Source organism: Acipenser ruthenus, chromosome 9 (assembly GCF_902713425.1).
Source record: "Acipenser ruthenus chromosome 9, fAciRut3.2 maternal haplotype, whole genome shotgun sequence".
NCBI lineage: Eukaryota > Metazoa > Chordata > Actinopteri > Acipenseriformes > Acipenseridae > Acipenser > Acipenser ruthenus.
The window spans coordinates 38,239,834-38,259,303 of NC_081197.1; the positions used below are offsets into that span (position 1 = coordinate 38,239,834).

Sequence of the window (19,470 nt, forward strand, 5' to 3'; positions counted from 1 at the left end):
TTCCTTCTAGGGCTGGAGGCAGTTTTTACATGATCACAAGTGAAATTGCTTTAGTTTTCAATTAACCCTTTCCCACACCTCTGATGTCTGGAGATGACTATAACATTGTAGAATAAACATGGAAGCCTCTGGGGGATTCTTGCAATGCAAACAGCCTGCAGAGACTGCTCTTTCCTTTTCCCATCCCTTTTCTCTTTCTCTCCCATTTCTCCCCCTGTGGGCTGTGGTTTCAGACGGACTCTATTTACTCTGGGATTGTTTACCATGCCTGTTGGGCCAGGCCCTGTGTATTTCATGTCTGGCTGACTAGTTGATAATGAAGGTTGTTGGCTCTTCGGCTGTCAAGAACTTTCCTATTGGGTTCTTCTGATCAGAATTCATAGTGCATTGATTGTGATTTATTCAAATTTGATTCCCTTCAATACATTTATTTCTGCCAGTTGGGACGGTGGTTGGCTAAATGCAATGTCAATCAATACCTTTGGCCACTCCTGAGACCATTGATGTAAATAGGCTTTTTGGATCGGAATGTAATTGCTGCCACAAAACCCCACTAGTGGCGGTAATGTTACGAAGGAGCCGCTGTCACGTTCTCAAAGCCTCACATTTTACAGGCTATTAGTTGTGGCTTCATATTTGCAGGGTTATTCATGTGATGCATGCATAATGTTACTTTGACGCTGACCTCTCCACCAATACGGTTTTCATGTTGGGTGTTGTTCGTTTTGTATGATAGATTTTGAGATAATGTCCAAATTTATGGTATGTGTTCTTTGACTCTCTCTGTCAAGTTCAATTACATCGTTTTGCCCTCTACCCATATCAGTGATAACATGCTTTTTCACAAATTCTCTGCTATAGGTGTACCAAAAGAGTAACCACAAGTATTTTGAAAATAACATGTGAATAGACGTTTATTTATAAAACACATTGAGGTACCATAAATTAGGCATGCACCAGTTGTGGGTTTTGGGGCCGATTTTCAGATACCGATTATTCCATGTCAGTGATTGAAAGATATAAATTCCAATAGCGCTTTTTTTTTTTTTTAAACCATTATTAATACAGTTGTAAACCATCACTTGAAACTGTAAGTACCACTTTTCTACTTATTTTATGTATTTTGATAGATTATACATTCTGCCTAGACCCCAGAGCTTCCGCCATCCGCCACCATGTATGATGTAACTGCAAGAGTTTGTAAATAGTGACAATATAGTTTAGTTTCATGTTTAGTGAAGTGATTGTTTCTAAAATTAAGTAGGCCTCTTTGTATGTGGAATGCCTTTGGATATGATATTGAATAATAGGCTTTTTGAGATTTCATGGGTTTAGGGCTGAAGATATACAGTAGAGTTAATTATTCGAACTAATTGGGGCTGATGCTAGTTTGCATAATCGATTTTGTATGGCTAATCGAACAGGTATTAATAACAATTACTGTACCGTTTTAATAATGTATAGAATACAGTTAACATACACATGTACTTAGTACACAAGTTATTATTATTATTATTATCATGAATATTGACAATATCCAACCCATCAGCAAATTCAGATATAACAAAATTATTTTAACAGTGCATTCAGCAAGTGCCAATTCTGTCAGTAAATGACATCAATGAACAAGAGAAGCCAGGCCCTAGCAAAAGTAAGCGAGATATAACATATCACACTGTACACATCAGCAATATGTTGCTGTTATCAAAGTGGAAGAGCTCAACAATGTCTTCAACAAATATGGCCATAAAACAGTGTTTCACAACCCTAGTCCTGGGGATCCCATGTGTCTGCTGGTTTTTGTTCCAACTGGGCTCTCAATTACTTAATTGAACCCTTAATTGAACTAATAATTTGCTAAATTAGACTAACTGTTCCTTGTACAATTTTATATGTAACTTGAAATCTCCATTGAAGAAATAATATAAATGCTCTGATTTAGACAAATCATTGGTTTAATTAAGGGTTTGATTAAGTAATTCTGGAGCTCCATCACGGTGTGCACGGTAGCGCCATTGTTTTTCTGCAGCAGTAAGTGTCATTGATCTAAATCAATTAACTTTTAAATGTAATATTTATTATTATTATTTATTATTATTATTATTATTAATTTCTTAGCAGACGCCCTTATCCAGGGCGCCTCACAATTGTTACAAGATATCACATTATTTTTACATACAATTACATTATTTTTTATACATTATTTTTACATACAGTTACCAATTTATACCGTTGGGTTTTTACTGGAGCAATCTAGGTAAAGTACCTTGCTCAAGGGTAGAGCAGCAGTGTCCCCCACCTGGGATTGAACCCATGACCCTCCGGTCAAGAGTCCAGAGCCCTAATCACTACTCCACACTGCTGCCCCCCACATATATATATATATATATATATATATATATATATATATATATATATATATATATATATATATATATATATATATATATATATATATATATATATATATATATATATATATATATGTGTATATATTATAATTAAATAATGAGCAACAACTAGATCATTTTTATTTTAAAAAATCAAGAGTTACCTTAAGTCAACTATGTTACTCTAAACATGTAACATAGTTGACTGGTAGGGTTGATTTACATAACAAACTTTGGCCTTTAATTCCCATGTGGTAAAGAGCATGGGAGCACATGGTGTGCTTCTGGTGAAGGCTTTTATGGAGTTTTTGAAACTAGTACATTTTTGGATTTTTTTTTTTTTTCTACTTCACGCAACACAGTTGACATTTATAATAGTACCCTTTGTACCCAAAGACAAGATAGCTTAAAAAAAAAAAAAGATGAAAAACTGCTTAGACACATACCTGAAGTTGTTTCTGGTATCTTCCTCCTTCTTAAAGGACTTCGTAAAAAGATGAATAGATACATTACACAATGCTGATTTTTCCTTTAAAACTAAGATGTTTTTTTCACTTTACATGCTAACGTGTGTTTTTACTAGTGATTGTGTATAGGAACTACTTAATACTTTATGATGTATTAATTACTTTGAGTAGAATCAGTTATTTTATCCAAAATATGGCATTGGGACACAAGACACTCTATTGGTAGAATGACCCACCTATAAATAATGTATTTATACTTATGAGTTCTCCTGATACAATAGTGAAACAACGTCCTTTTAAAATCCTGTTGTACGTATTCACAGGGATGTAAGGGTTAAATAAATGTCAGTAGCCATCTACAGCGTTGTGTTTATTAATCTGCGAATACGTACTTTGTAGTAACGGGACGAGCAATTCAAATGGTGAAAGTAATGTAATGGGTGATTTTGTTTAATGATTGCTCATTACATGGCTTACTATGGAGGCTATATCGATGTTGTGGGGCTAGAGGACTGAATTACAGGTTAAACAAGTCGTTAAAAACACAGGGCCCTAAACAAACAATAGCGGTTGATATGCTGCTTGTAATTTCCAGATTGATTTTAAAACGTTCATCTCATTGAAGTTTCCACTTTGGAAGAAGTACCCCATTTGTGATGTATATTTTTTTTTTACACTGTAATTGCATTTAGTTTTATTGGCGTACACTTTAAATACAACCTAGACTCTCTTTCAGCGTGCCGATGAAAACAGATATAGTAGTAAAGTTGTTTTTTTGTGTGTGGAATACAATAATTTGTGTGCAATGCAACAGATGTCCTAGCGTGAGATTTATTTTTGTTGCCTTATCACATGTAAGTTGAAAAAGTCAGTTGAAAATCTTCAGCTAAATTGAAGTTGTACTTTTGGTGAGATTAGCTTGTCACAATTTCTTCAAGTCAGTCATAAACCTAAATTCAACTGACTCTGGGGTCTAATTCTGCCAGAAAGGAATTTAGCAAAACACTGCTAGACCAGTAACATGTTTACTTATATATACATTCCCCAATGAGTGGATTGACTACATAGTGGTGTTAGAGGTTGCACTTCATTAAAACCTGCATATTATAAAGGCATACATTTATAAATCTGTGTTTTCAAGCTTTAGAATCTGCTTTTATTTCATTATTCATATCGCATTTCTGTTTAACATTTCCAACATGAAATAGTGTAGTTCCCATGAAAAACTAGTGTACTACTTGAAATAATAAATTGACAAACCATTTTTATTTTGAAATATTTTAGTATTTGATATACTACAATAAGACTACAAACAAATGGTAAAATAATGTGCATCAAACATGTTCGTGTCAGACACACAACCTAACAGAAAACACAAACAGAATATGTTAACTTCTCTGAATAAAATACCTTTATGTAGATTTTTTGTTAAAAATGTAAAAGCCTGTAGGCTGTACAGTACCGTATTGAGAGCAATATATTATTTACTACCCGTACCTGAAAAAAAGGTAAAAGAAATGCAGATGATGAACTGTATGAAAAGAATTGGAAAACCCCAAGCATACAATGGTTATGCATAAACAGGAAATATTATTATACAGCGTTAACAGGACAACACATTTGTAATCAACAAAAAAAGTTATGAACAAGATCGCACTTCATACCACGAGCCGTCACACAGAGAGACAGCACACTTTGTCTTAATGTTTGGTACGCAGCTGTATTCTTTCTTAAGTTCCATTACCAGGGTTGACCACTCAAAATGAACCCTTTCACTACTGCATTGCTTTAAATTCTAGCCATATCAATGATACAGACCACGCAGATAGTACACACACAGTTGTGTTTTATGATTCTCTCCATAAAGTTCAATTTCAGTGGTTGACGAGTTAACAGTAACAGTACAACATGCACCCTGTTCACACGAGCCACTTTGAAGTCAGCTTTGATGTGGCTTAGCTCTTTGGATGGCGTGTTTTTGTAAACGCAGCAGTCCTATGTTCAGCCTGCTCCAGAGGGGGGCTCTGTGACATCTTTGGTCTGTTTTTTGCTCTATTGTGAACGCATCGTTCCCAGAGTCAACTCACGTTTTCCACGTACACTCAAACAAACCCAGAAACAACAACAGGAGTTTTGGACAACAGAACCCAGAAATATATTGGACCAAACGCTGAGAGAGACTGAGGCATCACGCCACTAACAATTCTACAATTTGAAAAAAAAGCCAGAAGTTAAATCAATTTAAATATATAGGCTTTATTTTTCAAAGTGTATCCTCGTAAGTGCTGTGATGTCAATATATGTAAAACACTAGCTTCAGGGCCAAAGCAGTTTGCTTTTAAACAAAGGACTGTATTTGCCCCTAGAAGGAATTCTTTTGATTTATGAAAGGCTTTTTTTTTTATATATAAATTGTATCATCAATAGTACTGTGATGTGTTTTTAGTATATGGTGTATAAACTTCAGTTCTGGGAGGAACGTAGACAATTGAAAGGTGCGGATGTTTATTGTTAGCTATTAAACTAATTAGTTTGGCTTTTCTTGAATAGCAAAATTCTTTTTCCTTGGTAAGAAAGTTATTGTTTACATTTACATATAAGAAGAGTTGTCAGACTGATGTGTCAATGTATGTAGTAACACTTGTTTCTTTCTGTCACAGTGTTTGGCTCACCAAGTTATTGCCTGTGTATTGTGTTCAGTGAGTGTTCCTGCACTCAAGTACACTTAATTTGGAACAGCCCAGGGCTGATTCTCACAGCTTCAGATCTTCAGAAGTTCAAGTCTCAGCTACACCAGCTGTGTGTGTGTTGGAGGAGAAAATATAGTTTTAGTTAATTTAAGATATAAAGGAATTTCCCCACCAGTATGTTTTTATTTCCTTGTATTCCTCCTCCTTCTGCTGCCACACACATCTTCCCATCAAGCTAGTGAAAAAGAGAGAGCTTGTATTTTTAGAACTGGGCCCACTGGGCATGCTTCTTTTTGTTGTTCTGGCTAACATAGGGTCAGTTTGTGGCTTCACACCCCTTCAGTCACTGGCATGATGTCTGTTCCTCATTATCTGGGTCCAGAAATCTGACAAATTCTTTGGTGTGCTTGGTCTCCTGTGTAATTTACACCTTTTTCCTGTTACTAAAAGCAAAAGGAAATAAGTATATATGTATCTATTACTTTAGAGTTTTACATAGTGAACCTCTTGTGATTTGAATAATGTAGAATAAAAATCGCAATTAAATTAACAATTTGAAAAGTGACTTTGTAAGTGTGACAGGCAGATACAGTACTGTAGATGTACAGACAGCCCCCCCCTCCCCCCAATAATACAAAGGTTCAAGACAGTTTGATAAACGGTTCTCTAGATGCAGTATATGTAAGTGTGAAGCACAGATTGTGATAAGTCTGACGCGTGTGTGGAGTTTTTTAACTGCTGCTGGCAAAACATCCAGACTGGTTTAGCACAGATCTGGTTGTTGGCACTAGGTGATTGTTTCAACAAGGTATTTCTAAAAATCAGAACTGGCTGCAGGGCAAGTGCAGCCCCTTCCCCTTTAACTCATTCCATTTCTTTACAATACATTTTTGGGGGGTAATAAGTGCAGATTCTAGTGAATTATCTGCCTTTGTGGATTTCAACATTGCAAAACACATGGAGCCACACATGAGAGACCTTGAAGCACCAACACCATTTATATATATAGACTTGAGGATGTCCACGATTGACACTAATTAAACCTTATAAATAGCAACTGCTTCAAAACATTCCAAAAATAAATAAATGGCTAGATTCATTGCTTATGTTGGGTGTACATGAGCACAATGGGAGTACGGAATCCCATTCCTGGGAAAAGGAAGATAAAGCCATTTTAAAGAAATAAAAACTAGAAAGCCACACCTGTTCCATATTGTGCTGTATGTTCCATCAGCTGCAGATCTAGCAGTAATCCCAGCAATTTAAACCTATCTGAATGTGAGCTCCGGGTCACTTCTTGCTGCAGTAGCACAGAATGTGCCATTGTATGTAATATTGCTGACAGAATGCATAAATGTGCTACCCTGTCCTGACCTTTGCCTTGAGGGCTGTCGCCAGACCAAAATCTATAGGTGTTTAGAGAAAGAAACACTACTGTATATCCACACGTAAGAGGAGAAGGCTGACCATGTAGACATACTGCAAAACATTTATTTTAACCCTTAACATGCTATTCTTTGTCTAAATCCAACATGATCTGTTACCACACGACAAGCCTTAGCCATTTAGCATGCTGATTGTTAGGTAACTTTTAATCAGTGTATTTAATTGTCTTTTTATTTTTGTAGTGTGCCCGAGGGATGTAAGGGCTCCTGGGGAGAGACCAGGCACACATACAAAGAATGCTGGAAGTGCAAGAAGAGAGATCAGCACATTTCAACAAGAAAGAGCGAGCGAAAAAGGAGCACGACGAGGCGAAGGACGGCCGCGAGAGCCGCAGTGTTTCCCAGAGGAACCCCCGGACTGTGCATAAAGCCCACTCCAGCCCACACCAGCACTTGAGTCACTCCTCTGTCTCCTCGGGATCTCCGTCAATGCATTCCAGTAACCCCAAAGTGAGGAACTCCCCATCAGCAAACACTCAGAGGTAAATAACTCCACACTGGCTGTCTGCTTTTTTTCCCTTTAAAATATTAGCGTTTATTGGATTTTTTCTCTCAACTAAAATAGCTTAAATGTATATAAACTTTTACTGATATAAGAAGTATTAAGAGTATGCTTATTTGGGCTACAGGAAAAAAAAAAAAAAAAAGTTTTTAAGTGGAAATGAAGTTGGTACCAGTATATAGTGATGGCCAAATGTTTTGCATCCCCCTATGGAATTAAAAAAAAAATTGCTTCATAAAATCGAATGAAACCTGTTGAAAAATGTTACGTTAACATATTGAATTACATACCGCATGAAATACTGTACTACTATTATGGCTTCCGGTAGACTTTTGAGAGAATTGTTTTGTAGCTTCTAAATTATGTTCATATAGTGTGTTTTATTTGTGTATTTATTTTTGTTATTATGTCTCAATTCTTAAATTCTAGGTATTGCAAAACGTTTGGCCATAGATGTAGATTAAACCTTGGGAGTGTAAATATACTGATCTGACAACAAGATCTGCTTCCTGATTGCGCAGAACGCTAAACACTCACTGTTTCACTTGCCTGTCATCTGGTGGAAATATTTCAAGCTCAAAAATGTATTTCAAAACCCTAGTGAGTATGTGTTGAGCCTAAGGTGTGAACTGAGCAGTATATGTAGTAACTGCTTTCACACGCTTTATCAGTAGGGAGTCCACAGTGCTAGATTTCAGCAGCCTCAGTTGTATCTCTGCTCTCAAAGGATTAAAAAAAAAAAAAAAAAAAAGAGGATGTTATATTTCTGTACTGTAATATCCAGTGGAATATCATGTGTATTTTCTTTACCTTGAAGACCTGTCATATCTCATGGATCTGTTCATCTACTGTATGTTGCTGTTGATATGTCCCTCTGTGTGTGTGTATATGCAGATGCAATTGTTTTCCAAGCAGTTGCTTAGAGTAGAGATTTGTTACTGACACTATACAGGTATAGAAAAGATAACCTCCCCTGAAACAGTATGCTATTGTTATTACAGTAAAATCCCTGGGTTATCCTTCTGTAGTTACCAATGCTAGGACCCTACATGCAATGCACTTTATGCACAGTAATTAGGTGTGTATATAGAGTGGTTGATTCAAATAAATATTTCGGTATAGCTTTAAAAAAACAATATTCTGTTTGGTGGTATCCTTTTGCATGATTGAAATTCTGCCCCCCATGCCCCACCACCCCGAATGCTATATCTTTGTGTGCGGAGTATTTACATCACGTTATATTTGCAGAGTGTCTCTGTACATAGAAACTGAGTTTCATCACTGTGGACAGGTGCGGCTGCCAATAGATGGCTGCTTCTTGTGTGAATCAGATAAATCCTGACAACCATGGGCTGTTTGTATAAGACCGGGCCAGGCTTGCATTTTAACCTGTACTGTGTCAACAATATGTTTTTTTTTTTTTATCTAGTTCAGGTGGAGGGGGGGGGGGGGCAGTATATATTGTGTAAAAGCTGTGTGTAGGCAGAGTTGAGAGATGATTTATGGCAGGGTTTTCCATTTTTTGTGGGGTGGGCAGGTGAGGGTGGAGGGTGTATTTCATTATTCTTTGAAAATGCTTTACCACAATCAATAAACTGACAACAAATGAAAGAATAAAAAGGTAATACAATCATGACAAACGAACAAACACAAATAATGTAATTGTTAAACTTGAACCCAGGGTTGCTGCATTGTGGTTGTTTACTGTGCTGGTTTGTAGTTCCTTTCTCACATTCCCTCCAGATGGTGGTGTGCTGTATCTGAATAAAATCATTTGCTGGAGTAATCGCAGGCAAGGGTAGAAATTCATTAATCTCTTGATAAGCAGCTGGGCTGCTGAACAGTAAGTTTTTTGGCAAGCTACCAGAAATTAGACAGGATTGCCATGATGTTTAACTGCATAGCAGGGCTTGCAATAATTAGGTGTCCAACAGAATGAAGCTTGTTCTAGAAAGTATTTACTTGGGTGCTTCATTTTAAGCTAATTATCTTTGTTGTAAACCTTTTATAACAGCTCTATTTTGGTATACCCACTAGGGTAACACTGGTATTGCATACCACTGCACATGCTTTTGGAAAGTTCATGGGCCCATGCTTGTTTATGGATTGGAAGATTCTTAATTTGTGGGAGCACAGCAGAGTTGGACCGTAACACTCAAGCCTTGCCGGATGTGTCGGGGTTATTCACAGACAGGACTCGGATGTGACCTTATTGCTAGAGGGGACTGTGCTTACTGTTGTCCCACAAACACTGCAACCAGCCTTGAGACCACAATTTAGCATTTGAACTGTTGTGGCCAGGTGTAACAAATTTTGGATTCTAGTATAGTAATATTATATTGGTTTTTTTAATCTTTTTTTTTTTTTTTTTTGCAGCAGTCCAAAATCGAAACAGGAGGCCATGGTGCGCTCACCCCCTGTGATGTCCCCTTCCAGCGCCGCTCAGATGGACTCCAAACTGCCCAATCAGGGAAAGCAGGGTGGTACTGGGGGCCAGTCTCAACCTTCTCCCTGTGATCCCAAAACCTTGAGTGGGGGCCATGCTCCCAAGGGGCCCCAAGGTGCGACGGGAAGCATGGGGCTTAAAAATGGACAGGGCCTCAGCACGGGTAATGGGGCAAAGGGCAAAGTCAAGAGGGAGAGGAGCACTTCAGCCGACTCGTTTGAGCAGCGGGACACCGGAACGCCCAACAACGAATCCGAACTGAAAGGTAAGCCCCCATACTTGAGTTCTTCGTTTGTGTTATTATTGTTTTGTGGTTCTACGTTTAGCCATTTCTGAAAATAAGTGAATATGAAATGTTCCAATTTGGACCACACTGCTTAAACATGAAAAAACAGTCAACATGGCAACTCATTTTTACTTTTCGGGTACGGGATGTAGCGTAATATCGAAATATCTTGATTGTGCCTTTTAGTTTTGTGGATATGAGCATGCATTATCTTTGAAGTTGCCTGTGGTCTAACACCTTCTTTGTTAGTGGTACTAGTTTACTTCCCCCTACATTCCCCCAGCTGACTACTGATCACTAATGCTCCCAGCGACATAAGCCTGTCTTCCAATAAGAGGCATAGAGAAATATAGTGTCTACCGAAGGGTGTGCTGGACTTCAAGGGAATAGAGAGCCCTGATCATTTAAATAATAGTAGTCACAATATAGATATGTGCAATGGGCACATATGTGCAAGACTAACATGACATTCAGTGTGCTGCCTGACTTTGCAATCGCCACTGCAGAAAAGTGTGCCGTGTGGCTACAGTATATTGGTCAGAAGTTAAGCACTAGCCTGGAATGCAAGGAGGCTTAAGTTAGTCTTTGATTTTGCATTAACATTGCATCCCATCTTATGTAGCCCTGCTGTGTGAGTATACCAGTGTGTTCAGTTACATTTAAACGTGCTTGTATGTTCTTCATAGATCTTGGATCTCTTATAGAGGACATGTTTGACATACAGGCAGTGCTCTAAAGCAGGTTGTGTATAGTAAGTAACCCCTAGAGGAAAAGTGAGGAAGATTCTAGATCACAACAATAACCTCTCATAGGGAAGGAAAAAATCCAGGACCTGCTGAATTCAGATAGCAAATACACAAGAGATGTTGTGTGGTGTTGTGTTTTTTTTGTTTTTTTTTTTAGAAACGTTTTACCTACAATGTTGACACGTTGCACAACATTACAACACTTCTATCAGGTTTAGTGGTTCAAAAGGAAAGCTTTTGTCAGTTAATGCTGGACATTTTTCTTTTAAACACTGTGTAGACACAGAGAAAGGGGTGGGCAATACAAGGAAAACCAGGAGAGCCTGTTCCCATCTAAAGTATGATTACAGATCATTAGCATACTGATAGAGTTTCAGGGGCTGGCAATACAAAGCGGAGCCCTCCGAACAATTAGCCACAGCAGTTGTTGCTTCGCTGTGCATAGTGAATTGTCTTTGTCTGTGTCCTGCACAGCTGTTTGACTGGGGTGGGGGATGGGCTGGAAGGGAAGGGATCTGAACTGAAACTTGTGTAATGTAGTTGTTTGCAGTAAATCGTGTGGAAGGGGAAATTAAAAACCACTTGACTCTGTGGCAAGAGTTCTTTTAATTACCACAGTGAGTTTTAATTATGTGTGGTGCGTGGTTAACCGCACAGCTAGAAAAAATAACAGTTTTTGGCCTTGATGTAGCTCTGGAGGCAGGCAGCTTCCTCTTTTAGTGCTGTTTCATTAAGGTCACTTCCCTTTGGGGTGGCCATCAGTAACAATGATGAATCAAAATGAGTAGTTGTAATTTCTGCTATCATTTTCCTCATTTTTGATTAACCTTGAACTACGTGTATATTTCTATTAGGCAGTACAGATACAGCATTTTATAACAATATTTTACCTTAGTGCATTTGTTGGTTATAAAATCAACACATTAAACTTGAATCGTTTAAAAACTATTAATCTTACATTCCTTTTGGTTATCAAATCTGAAATACACATCTCCTATTTATATATTTATTTTGATGTGAGTTTGCAAACCTGCAATACCCACTACTATTAATCTCTCTTGAACCGAATAAGCTGTCAACACATTTTCAGGGTTATGAAATCTATGCAGGCAAAATCTAACTGCACCCTTAACTTTCACCTGTGACCTAAGATAGCCACCATATTGGTTTTCACTTCCCTCTAGCGGGTTGGTGAAGTACCATTACCAGTGCTGTCCATTAAAATGACCCTTTCACTGCCGAATTGCTTTAACCTTTGGTCATATCGATCAACCACATGCTTTGACATAGGGTTATAACTGGTACACGCTTGTATTCTATATTTCTCTCAATAAAGTTACATTAGAGGTGGCGTCCAGTAGAAATGAACCTTTTCACTGCCTTAACCTCTGGACATTTCAATAATGCGTTTTCCATATTTCTTTGTGTTTACAAACCATTTAATTTTATATGACATGCCCATTAAATTCTACCGGGCAGTGCTTTGTTTTTGTTCACAAAAGCTCAAATTTCTTGTTTGTTTATGTATCTGTTTATGAGGATGTGTACACTGAATTCCAGAGTGTATTTTTTCAATTGAATATTGCATCTTCAACATCTATATCCATCAATTTCTTCTTTATCTCCCATTAGGAGAATTGATTAAACCTAGACCAATACTGAATACTGTAGGTGGAATTAATATATTTTGGTGGAATATATGATTTAGCTTTATTGCCTTAATAGTAATAATTTTAAAAAAATAAATAAATAATAGGGCAAACACAAGACAGCTGCAGTCATTCAAGGCATTTTTGGTGTATTCCCTAATTAAAAGTGATATTGTTCTTCGCTAACAATAAAGCCTGCTTTCAATCCGAATTAGTAATAATATTGTCTATGACACCAGAACAATTTTACAACTTGATTTGTTACACTTCTATGCTTGTTCTAAGGGATGTGCGATTTAAAATGACAACCGAACCACTAAACCATGTCTTCTGTTACTTTTGAGTCACTGTAGTCCGCCCCAGTCTCTCAGAAGGGGGTCACCCTAACACTGCGGAACCACAGACAGTGTGTCTACAAGTCCAGCCAAGTCCTGAAGGTCACCATTGCATTCCGTGCTCACTGCACATTGGCTACATTTTTCACCCAAACTAAGCACTAATTCATTATTTAGGCAAACGCCTTTCTATTACAGCTGCTGATCAGCGTTTCTAGTCTGATGCTAATCCCAGACATTTCTTCTCTCTGGCACACTTTCTGCAAACAGAAAGAAATTGATTTTATTTTTATACTAACTAGCAGAGGACAGTAGCACTGTGTTTCATTAAATGCTGCCAGGAGTCTGCAGGGGCCAGCTTGAGAATCACTGCAGAGTGGTTGGCTAAGTGCTTCGCCTTTTGTGGCACTGGACTGTTTGATTAGCCTGTGCCTTGGCCATGTGTGTGGTTTTCTGTTCTACCACATCCTACCACCCGCTCGGGGGCTGGCACCTCTAAATATACCCCTTTGGATGGAACTTTGGGAGTTCTTAATAGTTTTAATGTTAAACATGTACTTTTGTGTTGTATCATTTTGTACACATCCGTGTTTAGGTTGATTTTGTTCAGCTTTATACTGTTAGTATGGGGTGTGTATATATGTTTTACTATAGCATCTACTACACCGCGGCAGTCAAGCAGGCATGTTTCAGATATGGATGTGAGCAGCAACCAACTAAGGAATACGGTAGATACTGTAAAATAAATTCGGTGTCTATAATTTTTCGTTAGGATGTTTTTAAAATATACATAGGCATAACTGCTTGATGTAGCACCATTACAACAGTTGTTCTACTTCCCTTTTAACGAAACATTTAAACTGTGCAAACCACCAGTTTAAAAACCATATGTTTCGGCAACACAGCTAAAATGACCACTGTCTAAATTACCTGGTCTATGCACAGTTTTACATTTAGCCTCTGAAAAAAAGAAAGCAATACTTGCAGGGAAGGTTAGATTGACTTGGTGCAGTTTAACCAACATTAGCTGCCTCTCCTGTCTGTTCTTGGTTTAGCAGCACGCGCTGGCCTAACGAAGCAGGAAATCTCAAGTTACAGTCTTCCTCTCCCTGCATTATTGTCATGGATTTAACTCTCTTGTCAGGAGTCTTGCAGCACTATATCGATCAAAATGATGTACTCACAGAAGTGCATAGAACCAACCCCATTGTCCTGTAAGTAAGCTGCCACCTTTAAAAAAAAGACACCACTACCTTTTTCTTTTCCCAGATGCAGGAAGCCGAAGTAAAAGGATGTGTGTAGCAGAGAGGAGGCAGCCGTACAGTGGCACAGATTGGTGTTCTGGGGGCGAGAGTGATGAAGATGAGCAAGGCTTCTTCAGTAAGTCTGTCGTTATAGCCATTAGTCATTATGGTCTTGTGTGGAGCACTAAGTGGACTACCAAAGAAACTGCATATTATTTGAGAAATAATAGATACGATTCATGATGTAACTGTCGGTATATTTTTTTGAAATGTATCATGTACAAGTTTGTATAAGTTTTTTGCCTGCCTGTGTGTTTTTTACAGACTGTAATTCCAGCGATGTGAAGCCCCAAGACTCTCACTCCCTTCCCTCTTCCAATGCAGGAATAAGTAGATCTTCCACGCCGTCCCATAATTCTGCTGGTGGACAGAATGCCACCTCTGAGACAACAGGCAGTCAGAAGGCTCCAACTAAAGTTGTTTACGTCTTTTCCACAGAGATGGCCAACAGGTAAAAATATATAGATATATATTTTTTTTTTTTTGGGGGGGGGGGGGGGGGGGGGGGGGGTGCATATGCAGCCTACTCATGCCTAAAACTGTCTGTTAGCGCAGTATGTTCTTATGAAGGGTTGTGTTTGGGTCATATAACCATTAGTAACGTTACGTATCAAAAAATGACTTAACATTGTACAAGGCAAGTAACCAAGGCTGCTCCTACTTACTCCAAAAATAATTGTTTGTTTTTTTACATGTTGTAGAAATCGAATCTCAATGCTTGTCTTTTGCTGAAAGGCTGCAAAAGGAATACAAGGGCTAGACGAGACAGCAGTTTATTTTTTATTTTAATTATTTATTTTTATTTCACTTAGCCAGGAGAACTTATTGAGATTCAGATTTACATTCACCGGTATGGTACTTCACTTGATAGAAATAGTTGAAGGACATTTAAGTTGTTTGGAAATGTAACACAGACACATGATTACATCTAGTGGAAAAAAATAGCTTTAATTTTAATGGCATTTGGTAGAGGGGGTGGGGCTGTCAATAATGAAAGCTTAAACAACAAAAAATGCACCCAGTATAGTTCCTTACAAGGTCATAAAGCTTCCCATAGAAGCTGCGTGAATCATCAAACAGAAGAAAGCCCTGTCTAGGTCAGCTAACTGTTATTAGTGTTATTTTTAAAGATATTCAAACCCAAAACTGATTTAAACAAACTGAAATTCTGACAGTTCAGTACATAAACTGTATTTTACATAAATAAATAAATACAACTTTGGTATGAAAATAAATAAAACCCAAATAAATTGTTTGTTCTGCTTTTAGGGCTGCAGATGCTGTTATCAAAGGCCATTCCGATTCCATTGTTGCCTACCATATGCAGAATATATCCAGCAACAAGACAGAAAAAAGTCATCTCCCTGTGGTAAGTAGAAAGTCTAGCAAATCTGGCCTTCGGCACTTGGAACTATGAGCTATTCTCTCCAGTTCCCATAACAGTTTTCTTGTAAACCCACCTTAGTCCTCCTAGTTTGGAAATAATAAGCATCCTTTCAATGAATTGTCTACAGGTACTATACTATTTTACCTATTGCTTTATATTTGAATCTCTCAATATTGTTAGTGTTTTTTTAAATACTGGATTGTTAAAAGCTCTAATGGCGTTTTACTTGTTTCAGAACAACCAACTAGGACCTGTTCGAAATGAGTCCAATCCCCAACAGCAGCAGCAGCAGCAATCATCTCATCCACCAGAACGAAATCAACATGTATCCAAAGTACAGCCCAGCCAACAGCAACAGCAACCCCAACCTCAACCACCACAGCAGCAGCAGCAGCAGCAGCAAGGACCGAAGTCTGGAAACCTGCCACAGGACAGTGCAGGAGGCATGGACAATAAAAGCCTGCCAGTCAGTAGCCCCAGGAACACAACTCCTCATGAGGGAGCTAATCCCAACAGTACAGCCGGCAGCCAATCGGCCTCCACCCCGGGCCCTCAAACTGGGTTCCTCCTTCCGGAAATGAAGGGAGATTTGAAAATAACACCACAACAGCAGCAGCAGCAGCACCACCAGCAATTAGCTAATGAAATTCTGTCCAGCATGGGGGAGAACCCAGAGGGTCTTTCCCAGGAGCAGCTTGAGCACCGGGAGCGCTCTTTGCAGACCCTGCGGGATATCCAGCGCATGCTCTTTCCCGACGACAAGGACTTTGCCCTTAAAGACCTGTCGGCCATGGGGCAAGGCAATGCTGGGGCTCCTCCCCAGAACGTAGGCATGATGGAAGGTTTACCCAGTAAGTCTGATCAAGGACCCCTCCAGGCTATGATGGCCCAGTCCCAAAGCCTTGGCAAGCCTCCTGGCCCTAGGCAGGAAGGACCTCCGTTTGGGCAGCCTAGTATTCGCGATATGCCCTTCTCTCCCGATGACCTGGGGCCCCCACCTGGACCGCCCATGAACACACAACCAGGGTCTGGGTCTGAGCACTCAGACCACATGACCCCAGAGCAAATAGCATGGTTGAAGTTGCAGCAGGAGTTCTATGAGGAGAAGAAGAGGAAGCAGGAGCAAATTCAGCACAGACCAATGGCTGATATGATGCTTCATCAGCATGGCCCCAGGGGCATGATAAGGGGGCCCCCGCCCCCTTATCAGATGAACCCTGGTGAGGTTTGGGGGCCAGGGGGGCCTGAACAGTTTGGTGACCAGATGAACCTTCCCCCAAGAGGCATGCCTCCCCATCCCATGCAGAGAATGCCAGGCTTCCCTGGCATGATGAATCCAGACATGGATGGTGGCCCCAATGCCATGACAAGACCAGGCATGAACTGGCCAGAGGACATGCCCAAGATGGGGGATGGTAGAGGGTTTCCTCCTGGCCAAGGAGTCTTTGGTGGTCCAGGAGGCCGGATTGAGAGGTTCCCTAACCCACAGGCAGTACAGGAAGGAATATTTCAGCAGCAAATGGCAGAAAAACAGCAGCTTGGCTTACCGCCAGGAATGGGCATGGACAACATGCGTGGACCGCCCATGGACATTAATCGAATGATGGCTAACCAAAGGCCCATGGATCCTGGAAGTAATGGTGGTGGAGTCATGTTTCCCAGGATGCCAGGGGATGGCCCTATGAGCCCCTCCAGGATGGATTTTGTGAAAGGACCTGGGAGGGACATGGAGTTTGGCATGGGTCCTGGAGGCATGAACATGAACATGAAGGTGGATATGAACCTAAATGTCAGCATGAGCTCCAACTCCCAGATGATGGGCAAAATGCGAGAAGCACCCATGAACATGAGTCCTGAGGAAATTATGAAAATGCGTCAAGGTGGTGGCCCACCTGAACATATGGGGCCGCAGCAAAAGATGCTTCAAGCACACCAGTTCCCAGACCAACCACAGGAATTCCACATGGGCCCCAACCGACAGTTTCCTGGCATGCCTCAAGGGCCAGGCATGAGGGGCCCCCGGGGAGAACATCCGTTTGGGCCTGAGCACAGGACTAACATGGGAGGCAATGCCAGGCTTAGTCATATGCCACCACTACCTCTAAACCAACCCCCAAACTCCAATCTTAATGCAGGCCCCTCTGGTAATCCACGAAACCTGGGCCGCAAGCCCTCAGACCTTAGTGTCTCTGCTGGCCAGGTCAACTCGCCCAATGTTAACCCCCTCAAGTCTCCAACGCTCAGGCAAGTCCACTCACCTATGCTGGGCTCCCCCTCCACAAACCTGAAGTCACCTCAGACGCCCTCCCAGCTGGCCGGGATGCTGTCTGGCGTGGCGTCTGTTGCAGCTGCTGCAGCTGCCGCAGCGGCTGCTTCTATCAAGTCCCCTCCTGTTATGGGATCAGCAGCAGCTTCCCCCGTCCACCTAAAGTCGCCGTCCATCTCTGCTCCTTCTCCAGGCTGGACGTCCTCTCCCAAACCTCTGATGCAGAGCCCTGGGATCCCCCAAACCAGCAAGCCCTCGCTTAGCATGACATCACCAAGCATGATGGGAAATGTAGAGCAAGGTAACACATTTTTACATGATATAAAAAAACAAAACGTATGGCTCTGATCTTGGGAAAACCTTACCTAATTTAGTCCAAGATCCGAGGCCTGTGAAACCAGCCGTTTTAAGGTACATTTTAATTGGCTGTTTACTAACTTTATTAAATCGTCTATTTGCTTCTTTTAAAAGAAAAGAAATCAGGTCAAGTCCTGTGTTTGGGTATTGGGCTTTTTCTTAGAAATGCTGGTTACAAATTAGCCACTCAACACATTTCTCTTATTACACCCTCTACCATAATTACTGGGAAACTGCTCCACCTGGTGGTCTCCTGCATAGATGTAGCCTTTTTTTTTAAATGTAATGTCACAAAAATGTCAGAAACCATCTAGTTATAGTAAACTCATTTGGAGAGAGCATCTTTTTTTTCCAGCTCCTTTCAACAGTGGTGTGAATGGTGAGCTAGTCTTTTAGTTCTCTTTCCAAAGATCTCCCTTTTAGGACTATCTTATTAGTTGCCGTAATGTAGGAATTCCACTGTGTATTCTAGGAATTTCACTGTGTATTCTATATATTTTTGTTTGTTTTTGTAAGGCATGTTATAACTTGTTCTCCATATTCTCATTTAAGATGGTTTCAAATTCCAAATTCATTTAAGCTATTTCTTTAGACCAGTGCCACTTCTGTTAAGCGATTTGAAAATGCGTGTTTTCTAATAATCTTTGTTAAACAACCAACGTTAAAACAACATATAGATTTTTGTATGGGGTATCCGAAATCTGAAACATCGCTTAAAAACTGTACACTGTAACAAATTATATTGTAAGAATGAAGATTTGTAACATTTGATTTGTATTTGTATTTCAAGGTTATACTTGCATATTTTCTAAAGCAGATTGCTGAAAAAATAACCTGAGATCTTACCCATCTGCACCACGGTTTTAAATCTGTCCCTAGTTGCATTAGATTTGTTATGACCTCTCACAAGATTACAGAAGCTTTCCAATGAGATAAAAACAGGATCCCACAGACCCAAAAGAGGTTTTTCAAAGAGACCTTTTTTTGTAGATAAAACACTTGCAGCCTTTTTTTGTCTCTGCAATGAATGCAAAACGTACTGGTATTTTTGGTTTAGTTTCTAATAGCTTGAGCTTTTAAAGATATGTCCTTTACCAGTGGTTGTGAATGATATACACTTTAATAGGACAACACAAACACACTGACAGACTTCTCACCTGAGCATTATTAAAAACAAAATTCTGAAATTTTTTTCACCCA

The 19,470-nt window shown here is 39.7% G+C and overlaps 1 protein-coding gene across 3 annotated transcripts in view; it reads left to right on the forward strand.

Annotated features, from left to right (window-relative positions):
- The window catches only part of LOC117406352 (B-cell CLL/lymphoma 9 protein-like), a 98,043-nt gene that overhangs the window by 75,563 nt on the left and 3,010 nt on the right, over positions 1 to 19,470 (forward strand). For 2 of the 3 annotated variants that reach the window (XM_059029945.1, XM_034010313.3), the window contains exons 4-9: positions 7,176 to 7,474; positions 9,871 to 10,205; positions 14,226 to 14,336; positions 14,525 to 14,711; positions 15,530 to 15,629; positions 15,883 to 18,214. In XM_059029945.1, coding sequence (XP_058885928.1) covers positions 7,230 to 7,474; positions 9,871 to 10,205; positions 14,226 to 14,336; positions 14,525 to 14,711; positions 15,530 to 15,629; positions 15,883 to 18,214 — 3,310 coding nt within the window. In that variant the 5' untranslated portion in view covers positions 7,176 to 7,229. The remainder of the gene's footprint in view (positions 1 to 7,175; positions 7,475 to 9,870; positions 10,206 to 14,225; positions 14,337 to 14,524; positions 14,712 to 15,529; positions 15,630 to 15,882; positions 18,215 to 19,470) is intronic. The other variant, XM_059029946.1, reaches the window with a different exon arrangement.